This window comes from Carassius carassius, chromosome 49 (assembly GCF_963082965.1).
Source record: "Carassius carassius chromosome 49, fCarCar2.1, whole genome shotgun sequence".
NCBI lineage: Eukaryota > Metazoa > Chordata > Actinopteri > Cypriniformes > Cyprinidae > Carassius > Carassius carassius.
In genome coordinates, this window is record NC_081803.1 from 2,644,658 (window position 1) to 2,672,363 (window position 27,706).

Here is a 27,706-nt window from a genome sequence, read left to right on the forward strand (position 1 = left end):
ACAGAAAGATACTCTCATTGCCACATTAGATGCTGAAAAAGCTTTTGATAGGGTCAACTGGAAATTTTTATTCACCACTCTACAAAAATTTGGCTTTGGAGAGTCATTTATTAACTGGATCAAGATTTTATACACATCACCATCTGCCACAGTCACAACCAATGGACTAACATCACAAAGCTTCACACTGCACAGGGGGACGAGGTAGGGATGTCCACTCTCTCCATCTCTATTCACTATTTTTATTGAACCTTTAGCAGCAGCTATCCGCCAAAACCCAGCAATCAAAGGTATTGAAACACCACAACAAACACATAAAATCTCACTTTATGCAGATGATATTCTACTATTTATACAAGAACCCCTAGCATCTACTCAAGAAATAATTAAAATAATCCAGTCCTTTTCAAAAATTTCAGATTACGCAATAAACTGGAACAAATCTTCCATCCTCCCTTTACATAAAACCAAATGGGATGTGGCACCCCACCAAGCACCTACACCTATATGTCATGATCACATCACTTATTTAGGCATTAAGATTTCCTCCAGACTGTCAGAATTGGTAACACTCAACTTCACACCACTGTTAAAAAAAATAGAAGACGACTTGCTTCGATGGCTCAACCTTCCAATCTCCATAATAGGCAGGATAGCAGCAATAAAGATGACAATTTTACCAAAAATTAATTATCTATTCTCAATGATTCCAACCTACCCCACACTCACCTGGTTTAAATCACTAGACTCTATTATCACTCACTTCGATTGGAAAAACAAAACGCCAAGGATAAAATGAACCACACTACAAAAAAAACAAGGATCAAGGAAGACTAGAAGCACCAAATTTTCATTATTACTCAATGGCTAACCAACTGCAATACATATACAAATGGATCCACCCCACCCAATCCGATATTATATGGCTAGATATAGAACAATCACTATGCAAAGAATTAAATATAGCTTACATACCATTCCTCACCAAATCAATCAAACAACACACATGTTTTAATGCTGTAACTATAGCTTCCACTCTGACAGCCTGGTGGAAATTTCACCAAATCACAAATTCTATACTAGCTCCATCTAACCTCACCCCACTGTGGAACAACCGTGACTTTATAAAAATACTGAATTTTCGCACATGGGCTGAAAGGGGTATCACCCACATTAACCATATTTTCAAATCTAACACGTTAACAACATTTCCGCAATTGGCCCAGGAGTTTGGCATCGGGAGCAATGAATTTTTAAAATACCTACAACTCAAATCTTCTGTTCTGGCAAAAATAAACATCAGAGCCACAAATTTAGAACTTCCACAAGCAATAGCAGACTTTGTTAACATTTCCTCTCCAAAGAAACTCTCTAAAATATACAAAATCATTTCAAATCAACTTCAGATCATATACTTACCAACAATAAAATGGGAAAACGATCTTTCAATAGCTCCTGATGACAACTTCTGGACCCAAATCTGTAAAAACATTTATCTCATGTCCAAAAATGCTAATCTTCAATTAATACAATACAAAACACTTCATAGAACACATTACACGGGCAATAGATTAGCTAAAATGGGTTTCACATCAGAGGTTTGCACTCATTGCAATCACAATACTATAGATACATACATCCATGCAACCTGGCACTGCACTCCAATCAAACACTTTTGGGAAGAGGTCACACAGTCACTATCCACTATAGTCGGCTGCCACATCCCGCTATCGCCCTCTCTTTGCTTGCTGGGGGACCTCACAATAATTACTAATAAAAATATAAACTCTAAAATGCTCCTCATAGCTCTAACCATCGCCAAGAAAACTATCCTCATGAACTGGAAAACTCGTAACAACATACACATTAACCACTGGAAAAATCTCATTACAGACTTCATTACAATGGAATATACATCTCCCCCCTATAATTACGAATCTGAAACCGACCTCTATTATCCAACACTTTCTGACCTTTTACATCTATGAATCCCTTCTCTCCTCTCAACTCCGACTCCTCCCACCTTTTAATCAACTCACAGATATTACTGCATTTTTGTTATTTTTGTCATTTTTATTTTTTTTTCCATTACTGTTATTGTTATGATTACTATTATTATTTTTATTATTGTTGTAATTGCTCTTATTATTGCCGTTGCTCTCATTGTTATCACCATTGCCATCATCATCATCATCATCATCATTATTGCATTTTGAAATTACTAACCTGGTGTCCACTATTGTCAGTACTGCTATAGTTAAATCAATTGATTATTTCCAATTCCCCCCTAATCTTTTCATGTGTTTTTAATGCACCACAACGTAGAATAGAAAAAAAAAAAAGTATATATATATATATATATATATATATATATATATATATATATATATATATATATATACACACATATACACAATTGAAAAACCACATAAACACTCAGGCAGGCAAGACAGGCGAGAAGTAGTTTCTATAGGACAGCATCTCTGTCCCAAGTTGAGACACTCTCACACTGTACCCCTTCTTTTAATGCACCTTAGACACTACACATAACATACAAAAAAAAAAATATATATATATATATATATAGTATAGGAGAAAATAATGACTGAAGAGATGCGGGGGGAGGGTTATCTTATATTATCTTCTATTATTATCTTACTATCTAAAAATTAATTTATCTATAGAGAGGGCTGACATTGGTAATTGTTACATAGGAGAAAAGATAGAAATAAAAAATAAAAAATTGACTAATACAATGTTGGCAGTATGATGGTAGTGAGGAGTGGTGGTGGTGATGGTAATGAAGATGGTAATAAAGAATAAATGGTTACTTTGCTTACGCATATACAAACACACACACACACACCTATACATTTATACACTTTTATTTCAATTCTGGAATTACTAGATTGCTTGTTACTGCACTATTTTGATATGTATGTCTGTCTGTTAAATAAAAAAAAAAAAAAAAAAAAAAGAACTCAGATGCATTATGAAAGCAGAAGCAACAAAAGTGAGTCACTATTTTCAGTGGTTCACTATTTTCAGTCCACTGCTTCTGCTGTGCTCATATGAAATGCAAGCAAACAACATTATGGTTTAAACCTTGTATAAATTTCTGAAATGTCTTCACAGGTTGTGTATGTTTGTGTAATTGGACTACTGCGTGGCAGTGTAAGCCGGGGTCTTTCCCGTGTGTTCGGCTCATGCTGAATCACGTCTTCATTGTGCAATGACATGTACCACTGTTCTCTGACGGATGTATATTCAATTATCATTTAAATCATATCATATTTGAAACACACCTCAGACAGCGTCACTGTGTATACATATGTATAACCCTGTAATAATAACTCATGATATAAAGCGGTTTATTTCAAACTGTTGTGGCTTTGATCAAATCTCACTTTAATTACACTATAAACTGTATCATGACTTTAAGATTTTAAGGATCCTGTCAGGTTAAAAATAGAGTCCAACTCAAAATAAAATGACCTTTGATGCATGAAAATGACTAAAGGTTAGTGGTGTTATTATGGGTTTATTTTCTCAAGCAGAAGCACAAAAAGGGTAACACTGACGTCACCTGTCTGTCCCTTTCTAACCACTGCTGTCCTCATGTGAGTAACTCTGACTCACTGTCCAAAACTATGAGTCCATCACATTCCACACCTGGACATGGTGAATCACAGTAAGACACAGAATAATGTTTCATGCTCTACCAAATACTATTTCATTACAGGTCAGAGTTTGGAATAATTGAGAATTCATACTTTTTGTTTTGTTTTTGTCACCACAGCTGCATTTATTCAATTAGAAATACAGTAATGAAAAAAAAAAAAAAAAAAAAAAAAAAAAATTATATATATATATATATATATATATATATATATATATATATATATATATATATATATATATATATATATTCTATGCTGATTTTGTCCTTCATTTTTATCAGTTACTACTGTTACTCTGATTATTAATTAATAATAATAGTTCTTATATGTTGAGAACAGTTTTACCTACTTTTGGAAAACTATGTAACTTCCTACCTTCCTAAATTGTACACACTTATTTTTATGTAAACTTCTATCATTTGTTCTGAGGATTCTTTCATAAATGGTAATTCTTTGAAATAATCATTTATAAGGCTATAAATCTTAATTACCACCAAAATGTATGAATGGTTGTATGCTACAGTTTACACAAAAATATTAAAGTGGCAAAAATTTATTTCACTAAATAAGATATAAGAAGAAAAAAGATTCTTGATCATCATATCAGAATGATTTCTGGAGGATCATGAAGACTGGAGTAATGATGATGAAGATTCAGCTTTACATTACAGTAATAAAACTGCATTTTTAAAATATATTAAAACATTTAAAGTTGTAATAATAATAAGTCAAAGTATTACACTTTTTATTGAACTTTTAATCAATTAAATACAACCATGAACATAAGAAATTCATTCAAAAACTTGTTAAAATCGTTGTGTATTTTCACAATTAGATCTTAAAAAGTTTTTTCAGATTTTTTTGTCTTCTAAATTTAGTGGTGATTTTGATATGGGTCGTTCTCTATGATATCACTTCCTGTTTTATGTTTAGCCCCCCCCCCCCCCACATGTGGTTTAGATTTGGCAGAAAATGTCACATTTTCAAATATAGGCAGTTTATTATAATTACTAGGTTATTATTATTATTTAGAAAATATTCAAGATTATGCGAAACTACTACTGCTAGATTTTCTTTCGAATTCAACTTTATTAGACTTTTTCTTATTTTCTAAACTGTTTACAATTGAAACATTCAATCGATTAATCCTAAAATAGATTTGTTTACAAAGGCGAAGTGTAAAATAAGCTTCGTTGCACCTCTCAGCGTCGCAGTGTATTGAGATGAAACTGCGCGTGAAGTTTCGTGAGAGACACGCTGGACAGGGAGCACAATATATTCATGACATGAAACACAAGGCCTAAAACACGCGGCCAAAACTGCTCAAGAGAAGACGAAACCAATACAAGTCTGATCCCAAGTTTATATTAAAAGCGCCAGTTTTATGTTCAACTGACAGTACTTTAGTTTTATCCGCCTCCTTCCCTAAACAATAGACAACCGAAACCAGTCAACAGGGAAACAACACAGACACCAAACCTCCAGTCCAGAGGGAAGGCACGTACCTTTACAGGAGCCAGTACTGAAGAGCCACAGAGTCTCGGAGACACGCGGGGTTCGGCGGGGTCTTTATGAGAATAAACACTTAAAGACAAACACTCAACAGCTCGATTCTGTGTACAATCCCAGACTTCCTGAACCTTCCAGGTATGGGCGTGTCCATGAACGCGCAGGTGAGTCCGAGCAGCACATTCCCAAGTCACGTGACCGCGCCGATTCATACCTGCGCGCGAGCAGCTGATTGAATCATATCACATTAGTCTCCATTATGGATCATATGTCATCTTTAAAGTCTGATGAATTAAAAGTATTGTGTCGACTCGTGGCTAGATGTTTTGAAATCGTGCGTTATCATAAGTGTCATAATAATAATAATAATAAAAAACACATTTACTGAATGTTAAAATGTTTTTAAAATAATTTATAAATAATTATATTCCTTGCATTAATCGTATTTATTATGATTTTCACGCTACATTGTGATGTAACACTTGTGAATAATTCAGATGCCCAAAGTGATTTGAAACAAACAAAAACTGCTAAAGAGGTCATTTTCATAGGTATGTAGTTAAAATCACTCAAAATATCTTGTTTATGGTGACATTTAGCAGTAAAATGTCACTGTATTTATATTTAAATGTTTTTTAATCATATAAACTTATTTTAAAATTAGTTTTCTCATGAATTGTGTTGCTTGAATCAACATTTCTATTCTAATACACATATAATATAAAAAATATATATATACATACATTTTATGTATATATATATATATACATTTTATGTATATATATATATATATATATATATATATATATATATATATATATATATATATATATATATTGGTTTGAGATATATTGCTTTATTATCTTGTAATAAACATATTAATATATAATGCAATATATCATATACATAATATATTAATTTGAAGAAAGCAAAACCATTAAATTAATATAAATAAATAGTAAAATACTCTTACTCTTAAAGTACTTACGGTATTCAAAGATCATTGTCCTACTGTAAAAAACAACACAAAAGCACCCCCTAGTGGACAGTATGGGGGCAAGCAGTGCAGTGAAAGCAAGCAGTGAAAACTAGTGCAGTTTTATTCATCAGTAACAGATGAAGAGCACTGATGTGAGACATTACAACTGCCATCTTTAATTCTGATATAATTATAAATTAGTATTAGAATAACTTAAAACAAAAATGATTAGTGCATTAATGTGTCTTGCATCTCTACAGGCATATTGAATTATATTGATAGCATTCACACAATGCTTATGTGATGCAGAAAAAAATGGAAAAGTTTTTGTTAAGATGCCACATAATAACAACTTAAAAACATTCTACATAAAAGCACATTTAATTTATATATTACTTGAATCACAATACATTTAAATTTAAATAAATTTTACAAAACATTTTTAAAGATTTATGGTTTTTAACATCTGAACCTATGTAAATCTATACACAAATGTAACATTTACCATTATAATACCCCATCCGTCCCCATGTTTTTATATTATGCTGATTGTGCATCAAAATCACATGAGCAAACAGAATTCATGCTAACTGTTGACAATGCTACTAACTTTTGGTACTAGTCACTGTACTGTAATGATTACATGAAATCATTACTCACACAATACAAGTCAGAAGGACACACAATATAATTATACCAGTGTAATTATATAATAAAACGACTTCTTTATACGACACATGGTTTAATCAGGTGTCACACCTTTAACATGCATACCATCCAGCACACTTATGAAATTACAGCACACTGGTCAAATGGGAGTGTAACTATTATTATACAACAATCTTGTGCTTGCAAGTGGGTACAAAGTGCACAGACAGTGTAAGGCACTGCAGTACTATAGTGTGGCAATCGCTCTTCAATTGTTTCAAACATAAGGCCTTTCTCAGTCCGTGTGTATTAGCAGCTAGAGATATCCTTTGTGCAAAATTTTGGTGGGTGAGACAGCATTTCCATTCTTTCTACATCTAGTACATGTTTAGATGGTCCGGTCCACTTCAGAAGGCCTCACACTTCACTAAAAAAGAAAACAACATGAGCCACAAACACGGATCTGGCGTGAATGACACAAAAGAGTTTGAGTTCCAGGGGAACTTCAGATCATGTGTCATTTGGTGAGAACTAATGTGATTCGACTCAACAATTACTGACCAAGTAGACGTCCAGACCGGACTCGGGTGTGCTCGCCAGTGAGTGTGAAGCAGAAAGAGTGCTATCCTCCAATGCAAGAGTCGAGCTGGATGTCCTACGATCATCTCTGAGGACAAAAAACACAGTGACATCAGTCAAACAAGAAGGTGCCAATCACACTGTGTCCCTCCCCCCCCCAAAAAAAAACATTAAGAGGAAGATCTGTAAAGCAATATGGAAGTTCATTTTGAGTTAATCTAATATGCAGAGGTGTAAATAATACCTGAAACCCATACTTGAGTAGAAGTCCAGATACCTCACAGTGAAAACTAAACCATTGCAAGTATTTTACTTATACTAAATATAGGCTCAAAGATGCACTAGTCGAAGAGACATGCTAAGAAGGACAAGAAGGAGTTGATTTGTGATGAGAGCAGTGTAAATTGCATTTCACAAAAAAATGCTGCTATTTGCACTTAGTGTAAAAAGCATCCATTTCATAGAAGATATGCTATTTTCACTCAGTGTAAATAGCATCTAATATTTACACTTAGTGTAAATAGCATGTATTGCTATTTGCACAGTGTAAATAGCCTCTATTGCTATTTACATTTAGTGCAAATAGTCACAGACTATTTCTTAATCAGTGGGAACGTTACAGTGTCTTCTATCGCAATAAGCGCTTTCTTTCAGTCAATAAAAATCAAATGCAGCTCTTCATTTGTTTGAGAACTCAGAAAGACCATTCCATTAATAGGCACAGCATACCACTTCAGGAGTTATTTTTCTAATAATATTAATGGCCAGGTGTCACAACCACAAATCAAGACTTTGTTCAGATGATTTTTTCAAGACATTTGACATGTTTCTATCCTGAAGTGTGTTGAACTATTTTTACGCACCTCATCCCGAGAGAACGAGAGAGAGATTAAAGGGATACTCCACCCTAACATGAAGATTGTGTCATTAATCATTTACCGCCATGTCGTTCCAAACCTTTAAAAGCTCAGTTCATCTTCTGAACACAATTTAAGATATTTTGGATGAAGACCTGGAGGCTTGTGACTGTCCCATAGACTGCAGAAAATGTCCAGAAAGTATTAAAACCATCGTCAATAGTCCATCTGCCATCAGTGGTTCAACCATAACGTTATGAAGTGACGAGAATACTTTTTGTACAAGAAGAAAACAAAAATAATGACCTTATTCAACAATTTGTCTCTTTTCTGTCTCCCCACATCAAGCAAACTGCACACACTCTTCTGTGTCAGCCGCGCCACAAGGATACACCATTTTCTTTCAAATGAAAGCATATATACACATAGAAAATGTATCCTTGTGGCACAGCTTTTACTTGGAAGTCTATGGGAAAGTCCCAAGCCTCCCGATTTTCATCCAATATATTAAAGGGGTCATATGATGCGATTTCAATTTTTCCTTTCTCCTTGGAGTGTTACAAGCTCTCGGTGCATAAAGAAGATCTGTAAAGTTGCAAACACTTAAGTCTCAAATCCAAACAGACATTCTTTATAAAAGTTAAGAATCAACCACTCCTACCTAAAACAGCTCGTTCAAACACGCCTCCACATGTGTACGTGACGATGTGGGAAGATTTGCATAATGCTGCCCAAATGTTCACGCAAAGAAAGAAGGCATAACTTTTATTTTCGCTGTTTTCACCACTGCCATGTTGTGGAGATGCTGTGTGTTCGCTGTGAAAGCTTTGTTTGGACTTCCAAAAGAGGACACAACTAGAAATCAGTGGTTAAGTTGTGTTTACAACACTGTTCCAGAACAGTTCAACCCAAATTTGTGTGCATTGCATTTTGTGGAGGATGAGGTCTGTTTCCTGTGAGAGTAGCCTACACTGCCGGTGTCTGCTTCTATAAAATGGTGCAGTTCCAACTTTGCAAGGACAGTGCGGTGCTTCTGACTCACAGTCTGTAAGTATGTTTTCATATGTAAAGGATTTGCCACTGATGATTCAAACGCAAGTTTTGAGCACTTTGAATCTTTAAGTTAAACTGCTTCAAGAACCTTGCTACTGAGAAATGTCAAGTAGATTTTCAGCTGTGAAACTATTTTATTGAAACATTTGCGGGGATTGTCTGTGATCTAAATCATTGGCTGAACATTTGATGCATATGGCACACAAAAGTGGAAACACTTCAGGAGTGTCAAAGTCGTCATCGGATTGGTTGAATTATACAGGATTTCCGGCTGTGTGTCACCTTCTTTAATGTTCCTCCTGGAAACAAAGATGCCTTGACGCCAAACTCCTTCATGAAAGAAGAAAGCCGTCCGGTTTACAAATGTGATGATGAAAAACTCTCAAAGCCTTGGCATTCGGGTATCCGGGAGATAAATCAGCAAATTTGAGTAAAATCACAGGCTTCACTTATCCTGTGTCTCATCTCCTCTGTCTGAATAAAGTTGTTATTTTAGTTTTCTTCTCGTACAGAAAGTATTCTTGTCACTTCATAATGTTACGGATGAAACACAGATGGCAGATGGACTATTCTGATGATGATTTTCATACTTTTCTGGACCTTGACAGTGTATTTTACTTGGCAGTCTATGGGACAGTCACAAGCCTCCCGGTTTTCAAATTTCAATATTTTATTCAGAATACAACATAGATGACATATCAAATGTTTAAACTGAGAAAATGTATAATTTTAAGGGAAATTAAGTTGATTTTAAATTTCATGGCATCAACACATCTCAAAAAGAGTTGGGACAAGGTCATGTTTACCACTGTGTGGCATCCCCTCTTCTTTTTATAACAGTCTGCAAACGTCTGGGGACTGAGGAGACAAGTTGCTCAAGTTTAGGAATAGAAATGTTGTCCCATTCTTGTCTAATACAGGCTTCTAGCTGCTCAACTGTCTCGGGTCTTCTCTGTCTTCTCCAGAGACGACATCTGGATGGGAGCATATGTTGTTCTAGAACTTGGATATACCTTTCAGCATTGATGGTGCCTTTCCAGATGTGTAAGCTGCCCATGCCACATGCACTCATGCAACCCCATACCATCAGAGATGCAGGCTTCTGAACTGAGTGCTGATAACAACTTGTGTTGTCCTTGTCCTCTTTAGTTCGGATAACATGGTCCCAGTTTTCCAAAAAGAACTTTAAATTTAGATTCGTCTGACCACAGAACAGTTTTCCACTTTGCCACAGTCCATGTTAAATGAGTCTTGGCCCAGAGAAAACGCCTGCGCTTCTGGATCATGTTTAGATATGGCTTCTCTTTTGACCTATATAGTTTTAGCCGGCAACGGCGAATGGCACGGTGGATTGTGTTCACTGACAATATTTTCTGGAAGTATTCCTGAGCCCATGTTGTGATTTCCATTACAGTATCATTCCTGTATGTGATGCAGTGCCGTCTAAGGGACCGAAGATCACGGGCATCCAGGATGGTTTTCCGGCCTTGACCCTTACGCACAGAGATTGTTCCAGATTCTCTGAATCTTTGGATGATGGGGGAAGTTTGGGGGAAGTTGTGGCCTAATGGTTAGAGAGTCGGACTCCCAATCGAAAGGTTGTGGGTTCGAGTCCCGGGCCGGCAGGAATTGTGGGTGGGGGGAGTGCATGTACAGTTCTCTCTCCACCTTCAATACCACGACTTAGGTGCCCTTGAGCAAGGCATCGAACCCCCAACTGCTCCCCGGGTGCCGCAGCATAAATGGCTGCCCACTGCTCCGGGTGTGTGCTCACAGTGTATGTGTGTGTTCACTGCTCTTTGTGTGTGCATTTCGGATGGGTTAAATGCAGAGCACAAATTCTGAGTATGGGTCACCATACTTGGCTGAATGTCACTTCACTTCACTTCATGATTTTATGCACTGTACAACCCGAATTCCGGAAAAGTTGGGATGTTTTTTAAATTTTAATAAAATGAAAACTAAAGGAATTTCAAATCACATGAGCCAATATTTTATTCACAATAGAACATAGATAACGTAGCAAATATTTAAACTGAGAAATTTTACACTTTTATCCACTTAATTAGCTCATTTAAAATTTAATGTCTGCTACAGGTCTCAAAAAAGTTGGCACGGGGGCAACAAATGGCTAAAAAAGCAAGCAGTTTTGAAAAGATTCAGCTGGGAGAACATCTAGTGATTAATTAAGTTAATTGATATCAGGTCTGTAACATGATTAGCTATAAAAGCTTTGTCTTAGAGAAGCAGAGTCGCTCAGAAGTAAAGATGGGCAGAGGCTCTCCAATCTGTGAAAGACTGCGTAAAAAAATTGTGGAAAACTTTAAAAACAATGTTCCTCAACGTCAAATTGCAAAGGCTTTGCAAATCTCATCATCTACAGTGCATAACATCATCAAAAGATTCAGAGAAACTGGAGAAATCTCTGTGCGTAAGGGACAAGGCCGGAGACCTTTATTGGATGCCCGTGGTCTTCGGGCTCTCAGACGACACTGCATCACTCATCGGCATGATTGTGTCAATGACATTACTAAATGGGCCCAGGAATACTTTCAGAAACCACTGTCGGTAAACACAATCCGCCGTGCCATCAGCAGATGCCAACTAAAGCTCTATCATGCAAAAAGGAAGCCATATGTGAACATGGTCCAGAAGCGCTGTCGTGTCCTGTGGGCCAAGGCTCATTTAAAATGGACTATTTCAAAGTGGAAAAGTGTTTTATGGTCAGACGAGTCCAAATTTGACATTCTTGTTGGAAATCACGGACGCCGTGTCCTCCGGGCTAAAGAGGAGGGAGACCTTCCAGCACGTTATCAGCGTTCAGTTCAAAAGCCAGCATCTCTGATGGTATGGGGGTGCATAAGTGCATACGGTATGGGCAGCTTGCATGTTTTGGAAGGCTCTGTGAATGCTGAAAGGTATATAAAGGTTTTAGAGCAACATATGCTTCCCTCCAAACAACGTCTATTTCAGGGAAGGCCTTGTTTATTTCAGCAGGACAATGCAAAACCACATACTGCAGCTATAAAAACAGCATGGCTTCGTCGTAGAAGAGTCCGGGTGCTAACCTGGCCTTCCTGCAGTCCAGATCTTTCACCTATAGAGAACATTTGGCGCATCATTAAACGAAAAATACGTCAAAGACGACCACGAACTCTTCAGCAGCTGGAAATCTATATAAGGCAAGAATGGGACCAAATTCCAACAGCAAAACTCCAGCAACTCATAGCCTCAATGCCCAGACGTCTTCAAACTGTTTAGAAAAGAAAAGGAGATGCTACACCATGGTAAACATGCCCCGTCCCAACTATTTTGAGACCTGTAGCAGAAATCAAAATTGAAATGAGCTCATTTTGTGCATAAAATTGTAAACTTTCTCAGTTTAAACATTTGCTATGTTATCTATGTTCTATTGTGAATAAAATATTGGCTCATGTGATTTGAAAGTCTTTTAGTTTTCATTTTATTCAAATTTAAAAAACATCCCAACTTTTCCGGAATTCGGGTTGTAGATGATGATAACTTCAAACTCTTTGCAATTTTTCTCTGAGAAACTCCTTTCTGATATTGCTCCACTATTTTTCGCCGCAGCATTGGGGGAATTGGTGATCCTCTGCCCATCTTGACTTCTGAGAGACACTGCCACTCTGAGAGGCTCTTTTTACACCCAATCATGTTGCCAACTGACCTTATAAGTTGCAAATTGGTCCTCCAGTTGTTCCTTATATGTACATTTTAACTTTTCCGGCCTCTTATTGTTACCTGTCACAACTTTTTTGGAATGTGTAGCTCTCACGAAATCCAAAATGAGCCAATATTTGGCATGACATTTCAAAATGTCTCACTCTCAACATTTGATATATTATCTATATTCTATTGTGAATAAAATATGTTTATGAGATTTTTAAATCATTCCTTTTTTAAACACAATATTTGTACAGTGTCCCAACTTGTTGAAATCAGATTTGTATCTTAAATTGTGTTCAGAAGACGAACAAAGCTTTTACGGGTTTGGATCAACATAGGGGTAAAACAAATTATATCTTATGTTTAACCACGACTAAAGAGACATCAGAGCCAGCAGCAAATGTCAGATGGACCAGCTGAGTTGAGGATGCTCTCGTTGGGAAACATGAGCACTAAGCTCCCGCTGATCGCATGGAGCTCATGTCTCTGAAATCAGCGAAGCTCATTTTCAAATAGGCACTGTCTTTATAAATAAACAGCAGATTTGAGTTTTAAACAACTAAATTATTGCCTGAAATACTTTTAAAAGTACATATCATGACACAATACCAGTAATATAAAAAAATATATATGCAAATATACGGTGGTTGAAATACAATGCTGCGTGAACTCAACCAATCAGCATGTTTAGTGCCCAAGTCCAGCCACTACCTTGCCAGCAGGGACTTTCTGAGGGGCAATTTTTTACTCGTAACTTTATTTAGATCCTGGTTCCTCTGGTGGAAACACACAGAGTACGGTCCAAAGTTCCTAGTACCTGGGGAAAGTTCCTTCGGTGGAAATTGGGCTAAAATGAGTATGACACACGTGACCATGGGCTGTCTTTTGTAATGTTGACTAGCTGAATCACACGTTGGGGGGAGGAGTTAGTGTAAATAGCCTCTGCCAATAAGGCAGGCTATTTGAACTTAGTGTAAATAGACACTCCTAAGAAATATTTTTGTTTGCTTGGTTGGTAATATTAGGCCTATTATATTAATAGGGAAGGGATTATCCAAAAATTAGTTTTGCCTATGTCATGAAAATAGGTAAATCTAGCTCTAAGAGCAATAACTTTTATTTTGTAAATCCCAAAAAAGCTCTTCAGTATAAAGGATAAATAAAATATTGATAAGTAAAGTTAAAAAGTCAAAGCGTTCTTGCACTGACTGTGCTGGGTTTGGTTTCGGCCTCATTGCTGGCTGCTATCATTTCCTCATATCCACCTTATTTTTCAATGCGAATAAGCTGTTTTCTGTGAATCTGTAAGACTTCCTGTTCATTTGCCGCTGTAGGGAAATAACGAGAAGAATAACAAAGTGCAGTGGTAAAACAGTTTGCACTACAAACCAGAGTATGTTCATAATTAAGAAAATAAGTTAATATAATAAGGTAAGACACACCAGTTTGCAATATCAAGCAGCAAAACAAGATGTATTGTACAGCTAAAAATAGCTGGAAGCAGATGAGACCGGAAGCCAGACACATTACTTTTACAATTTACAATTTTACACTCAAAGGAAAAATAAGGTGCATATTAAACAGCTACTTGCTAAGAAACTTGCATTCACATAAAGTAGCCTTGTTTACAAGTTTGGGTGAGTAAGTTCAAAAAACATAAGATATAACACTTTCAGTGCACTGTAGTTGGCGATATCTCTTCTATTGCTGCAGAAAAGCTAGGTGCCATGCAAAATGTAATGTGTAATTGCAACACTCTTTAGAAATGGAGCAAAAGGTACAGGTATTAAAAAATTTAGTGAAATAGTGTGTGAAAGTTGCTAATATCTTTGATAATCAGTAAAACTACCAAAAAGATAGTCAAGTACAGTAATTAATTTACTCAAAGACTTTACACCTCTGCTAATACGTCTGTCTGATGGGAAAGTGTGTGTGTTTGTGTGTGTGTGTTTGTAGGTAAACACCTGTATTCTGAATGTGTTTGTGGTTCAGTCTTCACATCATCTAGAGAGGAATCAGAAGACATAGTGGCGGCTGAAATCTGTCTGGTGGAGCTTGGAATAACATCAGGTTTCTGAGAGGAGTGTGCTTCTGTCAAAAAAGAAGTAGCATTGGAATAAATGATGACTCTTCAATGTGTAAAAATATGGTATTGAATGGTATCCCTTGTGAAACAAATGTTCACTTTAGCATACTTACTGTAAGAGCACTTATTGTATTAAGAGTACTTATTAAACTGTAATGTATTATAGTTAAAACTTTAGTGTGCTTTTGTAACCCACTTTGTTATTTTTCTATTATATATATATATGTATATATATATATATATATATATCATGGAAAAGTTTTTTATTTCAGTAATTCAACTAAAATTGTGAAACTTGTGTATTAAATTCAATGCACACAGTCTTAGTTAAAGTCTTTGGTTCTTTTAATTGTGATGATTTTGGCGCACATTTAACAAAAACCCACCAATACACAATCTCAACAAATGAGAATACTTCATAAGACCAATAAAATATAATTTTGCTTTAATTACAATTCGGCGTGGCATGGAGGTGATCAGTTTGTGGCACTGCTGAGGTGGTATGGAATCCCAGGTTTCTCTGACAGTGGCCCTCAGCTCATCTGCATTATTTGGTCTCTTCTTTCTCATAGATTCTCTATGGGGTTCAGGTCTGGTGAGTTTGCTGGCCAGTCAAGCACACCAACACAATGGTCATTTAACCAATTTTTGGTGCTTTTGGCAGTGTGGGCAGGTGCCAAATCCTGCTGGAAAATGAAATCAGCATCTTCAAAAAGTTGGTCAGCAGAAGGAAGCATGAAGTGCACCAAAATTTATTGGTAAATGGATGCAGTGACTTTGGTTTTCAAAAAACACAATGGGCCAACACCAGCAGATGACATTGCACCCCAAATCATCACAGACTGTGGAAACTTAACACTGGACTTCAAGCAACTTGGGCTATGAGCTTCTTCACCCTTCTCCACTCTAGGTCCTTGGTTTTCAAATGAAATACAAAACTTGCTCTCATTTGAAAAGAGGACTTTGGACCACTGGGCAACAGTCCAGTTCTTCTTCTCCTTAGCCCAGGTAAGACTCCTCTGACATTGTCTGTGGTTCAGCAAAGTCCTTGACACTTCTGTGTGTGGTGGCTCTTGATGTCTTGACCCCAGTCTCAGTCCATTCCTTGTGAAGTTCACTCAAATTCTTGAATCGATTTTCCTCATAAGGCTGCGGTTCTCTCAGGTGTTGTCTTCCACAGTTTTTCCTTCCACTCAACTTTCTGTTAACATGCTTGGATAAAGCACTCTGTGAAGAGCCAGCTTCTTTGGCAATGAATGTTTGTGGCTTACCCTCCTTGTGAAGTTTGTCAATGATTGTCTTCTGGACAACTGTCAGATCAGCAGTCTTCCCCATGATTGTGTATCCTAGTGAACCAAACTGAGGGACCGTTTTGAAGACTCAGGAAACCTTTGCAGGTGTTTTGAGTTGATTAGCTGATTGGCATGTCACCATATTCTAATTGGTTGAAATATTGAATTGGTGGGGTTTTGTTCAATGTGAGCCAAAATCACCACAATTAAAAGAACCAGAGACTTAAACCTCTTCAGTCTGTGTGCACTGAATTTATTTAATACACGAGTTTCACAATTTGAGTTGAATTACTGAAATAAATTAACTTTTCCACGACATAATTTATTGAGAGGCACCAGTATATATATATATATATATAAATATATATATATATATATACTTTTAAGATTTGAAGTAAACTTTAATTGGACATATAATACAATGAATAAATTATTACTGAATAAATTAAGATTCTGTCATTATTTACTGACACTCATATTGTTTCAAACTCATGACAGAAATAACAGCATGAAGGTTTGGAATGATTAGAGGGTGTATATAAAAAAAAATAGAATTTCCATTTCTGTGGGGTGGACTGTTCCTTAAAGTAAAAACGTATGATTTTTATATGTGTGTATTAGTTCTCTTCAAAATCAATAAGCACCTGTATCATCAAGGTTTTCGAGGCTTTGTGCTCTTCTCTCTTCTTTACTCTCTTCTTTTACAGTCGACAGAACTTCCTGTGAGGCTGACCGACACGGCTGGATAGAGTTCTTCTTCCTTCTCGAGGACGCACCACGGAGAGCTAAAGGTAAAAAGAAAGAGGGTAAAATGTGAGGTACTTCATTTCAAATGATCATAATCATTTAAACTGAATTCCATTCTAGATAATAAAAAAGTATTAAACTTACGGTGAATCTTTTTAAATACGGTGGTGCCCATGAACTTCAGGAATCTGTCAGCATAGAAATTAGGTCTATGGACAGATACTGTGTCCTAGCATGCAAAGTAGCAAAGAGCCATAAATCATGATAAAGTTCAAATAGAAGTATATAAAAATATATTTAATGTAAAAAGAAAAATACATACGCCATCATGCACAAGAGCTTTCCACGAGTGCTCAACCTTCTTTATAAATCTGTTTAAATGAGATAGAAATGTTTCATATTCAAATAAGTCATCTTTAATTAAAATAGTAATTATTCTTATCTTTGGTCAGGTGATTCATACCTATAGGACTGCAGGATATCAATGATCCCCAAAAAAATCAGCAACTTCTCGTCTTTGTGTTTAGCAGGAATGCCACCCAATCTAGAACAAAAACACATGATTATTTCAAAACTAATCCACGGTCAGTCATAAAACGTATATTAGAAATATTTTAGAAACATCGAGGACATATTTTCAGCTTTTAAACATTATTCAACATTTCAACATCATCAGGTAAGTTATATTTCACATATATTTGATAATGTTTTTAAATGTCTTACAATAGATGAATTTATTTGACTCAAAAATATAGTAAAACTAGTAATACTGTGAAAAATCATTACAATTTAAAATAACTGTTTTATATTTGAATACATGTTAAAATGTAATGTGTTTCTGTGATCAAAGCTGTATTTTCAGCATCATTCCTCCAGTCTTCAGTGTCACACGATCCTTCAGAAATCATTCTAACATGATGATTTGCTGCTGAAGAAACATTTCTGATTATTATCAGTGCTTAAAACAGTTGAGCTGTTTAATATTTTTGTGAAAACCGTGATACTTTTTTAATTCCATGATTATTTGACAAATAGAAATTTCAAAAAGCAGTATTTATTTGAAACAGAGTTCTTCTGTCTTTACGGCTGTCATGTTCCCTTTTAGTTTTAGTTTCACCTTGTTTTCATGTTTCCTGTTTCCTTTGTTCGATCACTAGTTTGTTGCCACAGTTACTCATTGGTTCGCTGATTACGTTCACCTGTGTCTTGTTTAGTTCCTCATCAGCCTGTGTATTTATAGGCCCTCAGTTCCTCAGTCCTTTGTTCGGTATCATCTTTGCATGTTTTGTGTAAAACTGTTGCGTTTTTCTGCTTCTCTTACATTACTGGATTATATTTTTTGTTTCATTTGTTTTGAATGTTTAATAAAAGTATTTATGCTGCACATAGCTCCACATATCCTTTTTTCTTGCCTGACCCACCATGACAACTGCCCCTTTCAATCTATTTATTGCATCCATGCTTAATAAAAAAATTACTTTCTTTAAAAAAAAGTACTGACCCCGAACAATTTGAACAGTAGTGTACAATTAAATATTTGGCATGTCTGACATTCTTCACATCTTGATTCTTGGACAAGCGGCATGGTGAAAGTTACTAAACAACTTCTTTGTCTTTATTTTCTTTTTACTCTGAGCAGCTCCACTCACGTGTCGTCATCGGCATCAGGAAGAGGCTCGGCTGCTTTGCCGTCTCCTTGAATGGACTCGCGGGCTGTGGAGTACAGGACTTTCTGCCCACCCTGGCGCTTACTGTCCCCAATCCCGCCTCTACCCCTCAGCTTCCTGTCCAGAACATGGATGCCCAGCAGCAAACTGTAGTCCATGATTTTAAAGCTTTCCAGCACCTGTGGAATAAAATGAATGGAATTCATAACCACAAACCACTTATAATCCTGAAGAGCTCTTTGGCGATCAACAGCTCGACTCACCCGACAGTCTCTCTGAAGAGTCTTCATCAAGGCACTGTATGTGTCTGCATCAAAGTAAAGACCTTCGTGCATCTCCTGGAAGTCCAGATCTTTAAAGGTCGGGGAGGGTTTGGCGCGCTCTTTCCGTGAAGCTCTGCGTTTGCAAGTAGAGCCCTTTAAGTCATATTTGTAGTGCATTTTCAAAGAGCGAGGCAGGACATTGTTCATCACCACCAATCGGATATTAACACCTCCACACTGAATACAGTACAGCCCGTAAAACTTTGGCAAGAGGGTCCTCGGGTTCTGATTCAGATTCTGCAGTCAACAAGAATAGATTTAATTTTAGTCTAGAAAACAACATTTATTAGTGTAAAAAATACTGTAATGTAAATCAGTCAGAAAATGGTGGAGGCTCAGCTAAATGCATTATTTTTGCACATTTAATAATAAAAAATTATTACAATTTAATAATAAAATGCATTAATGATTAAAAATAAGTCAAGAAATAAGGCCTAATATTTTGTGTTTTAATATGTAGTTGTGTAGTCCTGTATTTCTACAGCAAACAGGGCCATCAACCAACTGTAATGTAACTGTGCTGTACAATTATTAACCATAGTTGTTTTTTTCTCTGTTAATATAATAACAGTAAATATGAGCAACTGAATTGAGCTAGCAGTGTATAGTGCAGCTTCCTCCTTTTATTGTGGTGATTGTGTGGCTCACCATGTAGTAACCTGGAAGCAGCTTCTGCAGAAATTCAGCTTCTTTGGGCTGCACGGTCTTTATGATGAACTCGTCGTCACTGGTTAAGTAAAACCATGAACTACTCGCTCCAGGGTTTGACAGCTCTATCAGAGGTTCTTTACAAATAGAGTACTGCAGATGAAAAAAGATGCATTATTAATTCAGATTCTATGGAAAATACAAAAACAAGTGCACTTGGTTCATTTTCATTTTAAAGAAAGTAAAACTAAAACTGAAATAAATATAAATTAACCCTTATGCGTTGTTGGGGACGTTTTCGTCCACTAGGGGGTAAAGTTGAGTCTTATTTTGGCCACATGCAGCATTAGATTTTAATTTTTTCTCCCTCATTTGTTGTTGGTGGCTGTTTTTGCCCCATTGACTTCCATTATAACGACATTTTTTGATTGCAAAGCCATGACACCATATAACCATGCATTGTTGATTGTTTGTGGTTTTCCCTTTTGGGAAGAGGTATTTTTTTTATTTTTACAGTTGATCACTAGGTGGGACCATTAACCCTTTAGATAGGCCTGTGCAAAAAAAAGGCTTCGTTTCTGGCTTGTATATGGAGTTATATGGAGTATAACAGCAAATTATAGTGTTTGTGTGTGTTGGAGATTCTTGATTGTTGGTGGTTTTCCCTGTTGGGAAGAGGTAACATTTGTTATTTTTTACAGTTGATCACTAGGTGGGACCATTAACACTTTAGATAGGCCTGTGCAAAAAAAGGCTTAGTTTCTGGCTTGTATATGGAGTTATATGGAGTATAATAGCAAATTATAGTGTGTGTTTGTGTGTGTGTGTGTGTGTGAGAGAGAGAGAGAGGGAGAGAGAGAAAGAGGGTGTGAGAGAGACCTTTGTTCACTTACCTTGATGTACAGTATCTGAAAAAATCCAAATATGCACCTCATGCTCTCAGAACTACATGGAGTAAACAATAAAAAAAGAAGTGTGTTTATGCACCTGCTGCCTTTTGATGGTGAAAAGTACAGATGGCCTATATGTGAAATGCTCGTCTTTTCTTGATGGTAAAGCCAGTTTAAAACCTTAAAATCCTGTAAAAAAATCTACTTTGCATCAAATTTATGCAGACATAATGTATTATGAACCAAAATGCAATACCAACTTCAAATAAGCTGCAGCTCGCTGGAGGGGTCAAGCTTCATAATCATTTCTAAAACTTTGGTACAAGTCAAGCCCTTTCTCGTGTTGCTTGCTGCTCTTCTCACCATTAAATGACCAGCACGATGGCATGCAAGTGTTTAAATCCACGTACTTTGCTTTTGTTTAGTCTATTCGCTTGTTAAGTCTGATATCACGTAGCAGCGCCTCCGTGTCCAAACGCTCTATCAGTTACCACGAGAAAACAACAAAAGGTGCTAATATAAACTCACAATGTGATAGAATACTAGCGAAAAAGTTATAATCTTAACTTTTAACTCCATACCGAAGTCCCAGATAGCCAGACAATGAAAATATAAATATAAAAACAATATGTAAAAATTATTTGGGTGTGAGCACGGAGGCTCTAGTGTATATCGTAAGTTTGAAAGCATTTAGCTTAAATTATCAATATGAATAAACAGTGCTCATTAACGGCTGCTGAGGTCATATTCTCAAGTGAAGCGAGTTGAGGCCTGATACTTTCACCACCATTAAAAGGCAGCAGGTGCATAAATACACTTTTGTTTACTCCATGTAGTTCTGAGAGCTGAGGTGTACATTGTGATTTTCTGAAATACATCAAGGTAAGTGCGCAAAGGTCTCTCTCACACACTCTCTCTCTCCCTTTCTTACACACACACACACACACACACACACACACACACACACACACACACACACACACACACACACACACACACACATACACACACACAATATAATATGCTGTTATACTCCATGTAGCTTCATATACAAGTCAGAAACTAAGCTTTTTTTGCACAGGCCTATCTAAAGGGTTAATGGTCCCACCTAGTGATCAACTGTAAAAATAACAAATTTTTACCTCTTCCCAACAGGGAAAACCACAAACAATCAAGAATGCATGATTATATGGTGTCATGGCTTTGCAATCAAAAAATGTCTTTATAATGGAAGTCAATGGGGCAAAAACAGCCACCAACAACAATTTAGGGAGAAACAATTTAAATCTAATGCTGCACAAAAACTAAAAATGCAAGACTGTTATAAAAAGTAAAAAAAAAAAAATCCAGCCACAATCACTTTTATATTGAAAATTAGTCATTTTGTGTGTTTTTTCCCCCCAAATCAGTGACATCTTTTATGAACTTGGCAATTAAAGAGTTAAAATCTTGGGTTTTTTTTAAAAACATTTGGTAGTTTTGATCAGAACTGAAGTTGATTAACAGATTTATGCAAAATAATTAAAAAAAAAATATGAATCTGATACATTTTTACAGCAGTTTAATTGAGTGGATGTTTCATCCCGAACATACCGAAAGGGTAGTGAATTTGAACAATCCACAAGGGTTAAATCGAAATGGAATGGTAACACTTTATTTTAGGATCTATTAACTAGTTGCTTATTAGCATGCATATTACAAGAATATTCGCAATTTTTTAATTAAGCACATATTAATGCCTTATTCTACATCCCTAATCCTACCCAATGCCTAAAATTATCAACTACCATACTAACAATTAATAAACAGCAAATTAGGAATTTATTGAGGAAAAAGTCGTAGTTAATTGTGAATAAGTGTTCCCTATTCTATTCACACACACACACACACACACACACACACACACACACACATGCACACACACACACACACACACACACACACACAAACACACAGACACAATAATAATAAGAAATAAAATAATATAGCTTTTTTTTTTCCATTGACTTTGCACTGATATAATTTACAGGATGCTAAACTTTACTTTAAATTATTTATTATTTATTAGATATATTAATTATATATCAAATATTTATTTTATATATTTTTTTAAACATTTATAAAGTAATAAAAAAAAACATTATTCATATACATTTTATTCCATTAGCATGTCTAATTGATCACCATTACATTTTAATTGAAATGTTTTTGTGATCAATATGATTTTGAAAAGTAAAGCAGAAATGTTTTTAGATTTAACAATTTTTTTTTTACCATTTCCAGAGAATGATCTGATTACTGTCTACAGTTTCATGATCCTTGACAGTAAACTATTTCATCATCTTTCATGATAGTATTAATAAGTCTCCCGCGGTTTATTGGTCTTACCAAATAATCATCTGGTTTAATCCCAAAGAGCTCCCTAAAGTAACGGAAAGCCAAGGGAGCATAATTTTTAAAGCGAAAGTCAGGGTAATGGTGAGCCGGGGTCAAATTACTGCCTTCACTGAAAGACAAAAGACAATAGTTAAAAACTGTGTTATTAAAACATAAAGTGTACCTCTGTTTCAAAACCTAGTGATCCTATACAGCATTGTTAGGAATCAACCAATTGCCAGACAATCACAAACGGTATCCAGCTGTACTAATTAATTCTGCAGAAGATATTAAACAAACTGTTAACTCCAACAGAACTGTTGACACTTGGAACGGAGCAATTGTATCTCAGTGTTTGAATAGTGAGTCTATGGCAACCACACATTGCATCTGTCAAGTGTCAAGCACAGTACGTGTGTGCTAATACCTCGGGAGAAAGACACTCTCAACAACATAGAAGTCCTGCATGAGAACATCTCTGTCTGGTTTGGAGGTCATGTTGCCGACTGAGTACCCAATGCCGAGCTGGATGGCTCCTCTCAAGGCTTCAGCTGTGGGCTGGAGAGAAACACACACAGAAAATGAATGTAGAACAGGTCTCCGGTCATGAACAAATACTGACAAGTACAGGAAATCAATCAGCACTCTGCAGAGATAATGCCATTCTTATCAGCACTAAAAGCACACACATGGGAGGAAGTTGAAGATAAGGAAGTCAGGGAATATGGCCACGTTTGAGGCCTGGATTTACAAGAAGTCATTTTCTGCTAGAGTATCTGTGACGAGTGGGACAGGGCCGAGAGACGTGGGAACAGAGCGAGGCCGGTGGAGTGATTGGAGATGAGCGACATCTGCTCGACCCACCGGTCTCGAGTCCCACGGAGGAGATGGAGGGATATAAAACCAGTGACGGACGAGAGAGGACCAGGCCTGGGTTTTAGTTTGTGTTTGGTTTTTATTTGTGCTGTTATTTTTTTTATCTGTTTTGTCTTTATTTTGTAATTAAAGTTTATATTTGATTGTCTGCCGGTTCCCGCCTCCTTCTTCCTGTGATCATGGAGTTTTAATTCGTTACAGTATCACAATGTGAGCAAATAAATTGTAACTACTTAGCAACGCCCTGACAACCACCCACGAGCCTACTTCAGAAAGTGTAAAAATAGAAAAATGAGTCCATTTATCCCTCCAAACTAACTCTTTCACAGTCACAATACATTTCATAAATTATACTTTCGAAAATTAATCCTGGACTCATGATAACCTTACTGTATGAAGGCCTCCAATACAGCAATAATGCACAAAACACATGCCCAGGTCATATTTCACAATCCAAAGAAATATTTTGCATAAAAAATAAGCTGCTTTCTTTCATGAAAATCAAGCAAATTTTAAAACCAAATTCTTGGTAACATAATGTGTCCAGAAACATTATTTTTGTTATCATTATTTTTATCATATTTTTCATCATTATCATAATACATTCAGTAAAAAATCTGGTCCAGACAATTAATTTTAAAAATTTAAATTAGTGTAAATAAAAGGTAGTACCATAAACACTTAGTCATTTAATACTTTATAAATAATCATAAATATAAGTATTTTTCAATTGGTCAAAGTATAATTTCATATCTTATTAATAAATCATTTTAGTTTATAATTTTAATGTAAAGTAAATATTTTAGATTCACAGTGGGTAAAGAAAATATTCACCCCCTTTAAAATAATCACATTTTGTTGCTTTGCTGCCTGAAATAAAGCAGAGACAGTTTTTGTTTTATCCAGCTATATTTACTCAGTGCAACTTATAACATCCAAGTGAAAGATAGAACACCAACATGTCAGGAAAAAAAAAAAATAAATAATAATAATAAAACAGAATCACTGAGGTTTTTGGTGAACCACCTTTTGCTTTAATTACAGTCTTTAGTCTGCTGGGATATGTGTCTGTCTCTGCTAACTTTGCACATCTAGACATGCAATATTTGCAGAACTGAAGTTCTGTTCAGTTTTATGGTGACTGTTTGTAGACTGCAGTCTTCAAGTCATTGCACATATTTTCATTGGGCTCTGGGCTGTGACAAGGCCATGCAACGACATCCGCTTCTTTCTCTTTCAGTCACTGTGTGCTCAGTTTTGCTGTGTGTTTTGGATCATTGTCATGTTGGAAGGTAATACTTCATCCCATTGACAACTTTCTGAAAGAGGGCAACAGATTTTCCTCAAGAATTTGACAATATTTTGCCTCGTCTATTTCTCCTTTTATCCTGACCAGTGCTCCAGTCCCTGCTGCAGAGAAACACCCCATCACAGGAGGATATCACCACCTCCATGCTTTACTGCAGGAATGCAGTTATTAAGATGGTGAGCTGTACTAGATTTCTGTCAGACATTTCGTTTGGTGTTGAAGCCAAATAATTACATTTTAGTCTCTCCTTTCCTTAAAATCTTGAAGGTGTGTTTGCAAAGCTCAGTCTTGCTGCATGTGGCCTTTCTTGAGGAGTGGCTTTTCTTACACACCTCCCATACAAGCCACATATGTAGAGTATTGTGATATTGTTGTCACATATTTATATTCATATATAAATATACTGCTTAATATGAAAATAATCTTTATGCATTTCAAATTTTTCTAATTCTTTTGATTTGAGGGTGAGTATATGGATATGCTTTATGCATATGCATACATAAAATATGGACATATCCATATTCTGGAAGTATTCTTAAACACCGTTTGTGACATTTATTAAGATTCATGATACAATGTATCATTTTAACATTGTGTCTTTTTTTCTCTTAAACCTATTGCCCAATTATTTCTGTCATCTCTTGTTCCAGCTATTTATATACAGGAAATGACAAAACTGTCTCTGAAGCCCGCAAGCCATTTTATGGGCAAACATCCACTATGTGAATGTGCTAATCTGATCTCATGAGCCTCCTGATCTATGGTCCACATGGCTATAGTGTGCTCACCGTTATGTAAGAATCAGCAGGAAAACAGCATTTCAGTGCACAAGTGACAAATCAGAGTGGGATATGCAGAAATCAAATCCCACTAAATCCCAAAAGAGCTCACAGCACAAACGCCACATTGTGCTACAGAGAAAAATATGTTGGGTTGAGCAAAAATAATCTATTGCACACCAAAGCCCAGAAACCAGACCAACAGAAAAAGACAAATCATTACTCCTAAACAATGAAATTAAATACAGAGATGCTTGCGGTATATTTTCCTACTTAGAATAAGTTTCAGAAGAGCTATGTGACACTATCATTCATTTTAAAGATGTATATTCGCACTATATGTCAACTATTGTCTCATTTGCTACTATTTTGTTTATGAGGAATTTTGGTTATTTACATTGATACTTAAAATGCAACTCAGAACTTTATTTACATTAGCAATACATTATTACTTGTGCAGCATGCATCTTTCGAGATTTCTAATAGGCCTAAAATATAAATGTAAGTTACTTAAAATAAATGTGCATGTTGTCCAACTTCTTTAGTTTATTGACTCATCCATGTGTAATCTAAATAATTCTTCCACTTCAGTCAGTAATAAATGAAATTAGAAGTGTAAATAAACTCAATCAATTCATCAGTTTATCACCGATACATACAGATAAAACATTGTTCTATATTTTACACACCTTTTTGTGGTCTTTGCCTTCGGTTTTTTGAGGTCTTCCACCTCCGGTCTCGTCTGCCGTTGAATTCATCTATTATTTAAGGTAAATATAAAAAATACATAACAGTTACAAATCATAAAAAATGCAATATGAATGTCTCAAGGGGCCCCAAAAAGATTAAATCAACATTATAATAGTGCACTATTAAAATGAGAATGTGTAAAGGTAGCTTCAGCTGTGAATTTCAACGTTTCAGTCTGATTGTATCTGAATGATGCGGCATATACAGTGTATAATCACACGAAATCTAGAGAAGTTGCAGTTCTGCTTAGCAACAGGATGTTGGTAGAAAACAAAGGAGGGAAAACACATGCAAAATTTAATACTTTTCCTTTTCATAGAGCAGTGCTCTATTCAAATAAAGCTGTCAATAGCCTCAGGGCCATACAAGCTGTCTGTCCGTATGAGTGAATGTTACAAAATCATGACCGGGTCTCATTTCACCCAAAGGTCTGGGGATAATTGTCACGAAAATGATAGATAGATAGATCTGCTACATAAAAATTCATAATTAAAGAACATCATTATTTGCACTGCTTGCTAAATACATAATATGAATGATGTGTTAGTCCTGTTTTTAGATTTAGTTTTTTTGTCTCAATATATTTATTATATAATTTAATGACTTTAATTTTAATTTTTGAAATAAAATTCATTTTGATATTTTTGGGGGGCACATAATTTAAATTCCAGTATGTTCCATCTGACGACATCATGAAAAATAAATAAATAAATATAAAACCTTAAGAATTAGTTAATGCATAATGCATTATTATTATAAGTAATAAATATGCTTCAAATTAATATGAATATGACAATATGATTCATATTAATATATGAAAAACTTCAAAACAAATCAAAGTCATAAGGTTCAACCAACATTTGTGACCCTGGAGCACAAAACCAGTCTTAAGTCACAGGGATATATGTGTAGCAACAGCCAAAATTACATTGTGTGGGTCAAAATGATAGATTTTTCTTTTATGCCAAAAA

At 35.8% G+C, this 27,706-nt stretch overlaps 2 protein-coding genes across 2 annotated transcripts in view; both read right to left on the reverse strand.

The window, feature by feature from the left end:
• LOC132132112 (tight junction protein ZO-2-like) overlaps positions 1–5,392 on the reverse strand; it is a 32,036-nt gene extending 26,644 nt beyond the window's left edge. The window contains exon 1 of the mRNA XM_059544368.1: positions 5,186–5,392. The gene's annotated coding sequence lies outside the window, so the exon portion shown is untranslated. The remainder of the gene's footprint in view (positions 1–5,185) is intronic.
• Positions 5,393–6,530: 1,138 nt separating this feature from the next.
• Positions 6,531–26,743, reverse strand: LOC132132744 (phosphatidylinositol 4-phosphate 5-kinase type-1 beta-like). The gene is made up of 13 exons (XM_059545252.1): positions 26,675–26,743; positions 23,449–23,579; positions 23,034–23,151; positions 19,756–19,908; positions 19,048–19,344; positions 18,767–18,963; positions 17,581–17,661; positions 17,440–17,488; positions 17,262–17,346; positions 17,015–17,155; positions 14,957–15,083; positions 7,378–7,483; positions 6,531–7,243 (listed from the first exon to the last, which is right to left on the reverse strand). Exons 1-13 carry the CDS (start codon positions 26,741–26,743, stop codon positions 7,241–7,243), a joined length of 1,557 nt encoding a protein of 518 aa, XP_059401235.1. The 3' UTR covers positions 6,531–7,240.
• Positions 26,744–27,706: the final 963 nt, after the last annotated feature.

What these genes read in the sequence shown, in the direction of transcription:
- LOC132132744 (XM_059545252.1), bottom strand. Translation starts at nt 26,743, where the DNA reads ATGAATTCAACGGCAGACGAGACCGGAGGTGGAAGACCTCAAAAAACC. An exon ending in CTCTTCAGAGAGACTGTCGG is followed by an intron (nt 18,964 to 19,047) that starts GTGAGTCGAGCT and finishes TTTATTCCACAG; the next exon opens with GTGCTGGAAAGCTTTAAAAT. An exon ending in CGTATTTAAAAAGATTCACC is followed by an intron (nt 17,156 to 17,261) that starts GTAAGTTTAATA and finishes TTTTACCTTTAG; the next exon opens with CTCTCCGTGGTGCGTCCTCG.